This window comes from Laccaria bicolor, genomic scaffold (genome assembly GCF_000143565.1).
Source record: "Laccaria bicolor S238N-H82 LACBIscaffold_22 genomic scaffold, whole genome shotgun sequence".
Taxonomy (NCBI): Eukaryota; Fungi; Basidiomycota; class Agaricomycetes; order Agaricales; family Hydnangiaceae; genus Laccaria; species Laccaria bicolor.
This window is the reverse complement of record NW_001889893.1, coordinates 323,911-325,605: the sequence shown is the minus strand read 5'-3', so window position 1 is coordinate 325,605 and position 1,695 is coordinate 323,911. Positions and strand designations below refer to the sequence as shown.

At 45.0% G+C, this 1,695-nt stretch overlaps 1 protein-coding gene across 1 annotated transcript; it reads right to left on the bottom strand.

Annotated features, from left to right (window-relative positions):
• Positions 1-597: 597 nt before the first annotated feature.
• Positions 598-1,120, bottom strand: LACBIDRAFT_329544 (GPI-anchored small secreted protein; the record flags this gene model as incomplete). The annotated part of the gene is made up of 3 exons (XM_001883616.1): positions 598-732; positions 780-927; positions 1,047-1,120. The coding sequence occupies 3 exons, from the start codon at positions 1,118-1,120 to the stop codon at positions 598-600; spliced, it is 357 nt and encodes a 118-aa protein (XP_001883651.1).
• Positions 1,121-1,695: the final 575 nt, after the last annotated feature.

Genomic DNA, 1,695 nt, shown 5'->3' with positions numbered 1-1,695 from the left:
CTGCGTAGGATGTATCGAAGGCGTCCTGAGATATAAATTCCGACGTCATCGGTGAGAGCCTGGACAGCAGTCCCAAATTCCATTGTGGGTGGTTTGGAATGGTTGACGTAGGGAAAAACAAAACTATAAATTCTTGATGCCTCATGCTAACCTCATGTTTTATCAATCATTGTTCTCGGAGCTCAGATCAAACAGTTTTCAGGGACACCATCAACCCCTGAGTTCATGCACAACCTGGACAGTTGTATTACTCAAATGTAAAACCCCCAGGAAGTCCGTGCAAGCCATGTTTGCCGCGGGAGTCCTGAAACTAAGGAACTGTTGGAATAATATTACCGGCACTCCCGTAAATCTTTCATCGTGGGAGCCCCGCATATAAATATTGAGCTCCAAATGTAAGTCCCGCAAGAGGATTTCGGGGTTAAATACCCCCATGTTAAACCCCCAAAGGTTCCGCTATGCCCCGCAAATTTCTTTGAACCCCAAACAATCCTAAAGCTCCTGCCAAACCCTGGAGGTCCTGCCAAATCCCGAAGGTTCGGCACACCCCGGAAGTACCGCCAAACCCCGAAAGTTCCGACACCCCCGAAAGTTCCGCTAAACCCCGCAAGTTCCGACACCCCCGAAAGTTCCGCCAAACCCCACGATTCCCACTTGAAATACCCCAAACTCTTGGTGAAAAATTCCCGGTAAAATCATTGGCATTCCCAAGCCCTTGGGCCCATCATACAACTATAGCTGTTCATATTTGTTGGCTCAACATAGGCACCATAACTTACTGCTTTGACCATTGGGCCCAACATATAGCCATTAGTGACAGAAATTGAATTGGCCCCAACATTGGGCCCATAACCTATCCTGACCCGCATTGGGCCCAACATATAGCCATTGGGATTCTTGATATTGGGCCCAACAACTATCCTTAGTCTAAGTGAAACCACTCAAATGACCATAATTGGGCCAAATGGCTATTTGGCAGTGTCTGGTTTGGCCGCACGTTTGGGCCCAACATTTACCCTTAAGTGTCTTTATGGAACTGGGCCCACACATGGCCCCATAGTGACATCCAGAGCATTGGGCCCATTTGGGTAGCTCTATGACCCATAGGACAATTGTCCATGTTGTACTTCTATGTTTCCATAGCGCAGCTACTAAATGCCCTGGAAAGAACTGGCCTTCCAGGCCACTGAAGAATTTATAAATGCCGGGGTCATGTGCGAGGCCATTGCATTACCTAATCCTAGTTGAATCAAACTATTCTTTCTCATTGTCCACCATGTATGCAAAAGAACACCTGTCATTTGACTAGGGACTGTCATGGATACACCCGGGTATTAACTGTACCCGATCCACGGATTTTCCCACCCACAGATCAGATAAGGCACATTACGGATATATCCGTGGGTAAAACGGCCTGAGTGGCTGAGGACGTAGCTTCAGTTATATAAATGAGTGTATCTTGTTCATTTCTTGTCTGTTCTTTACAAAAAAAAATTGTGTTATGAAGCGAAAATTCAGAAGAATTCATATTAAAACAAAATTCATTCATATATGATCTAGATTGAGTACAGTAAAACTAAAGTTATTTATATATCATAATCTGAGGTCTTTTCCTTTATATAATGCTGCTGTAACTGAGCCTTGATCACAGAGTGTTTTTGGGGTGTGTATTAGCATGCCTGGCCATCTGAGAGT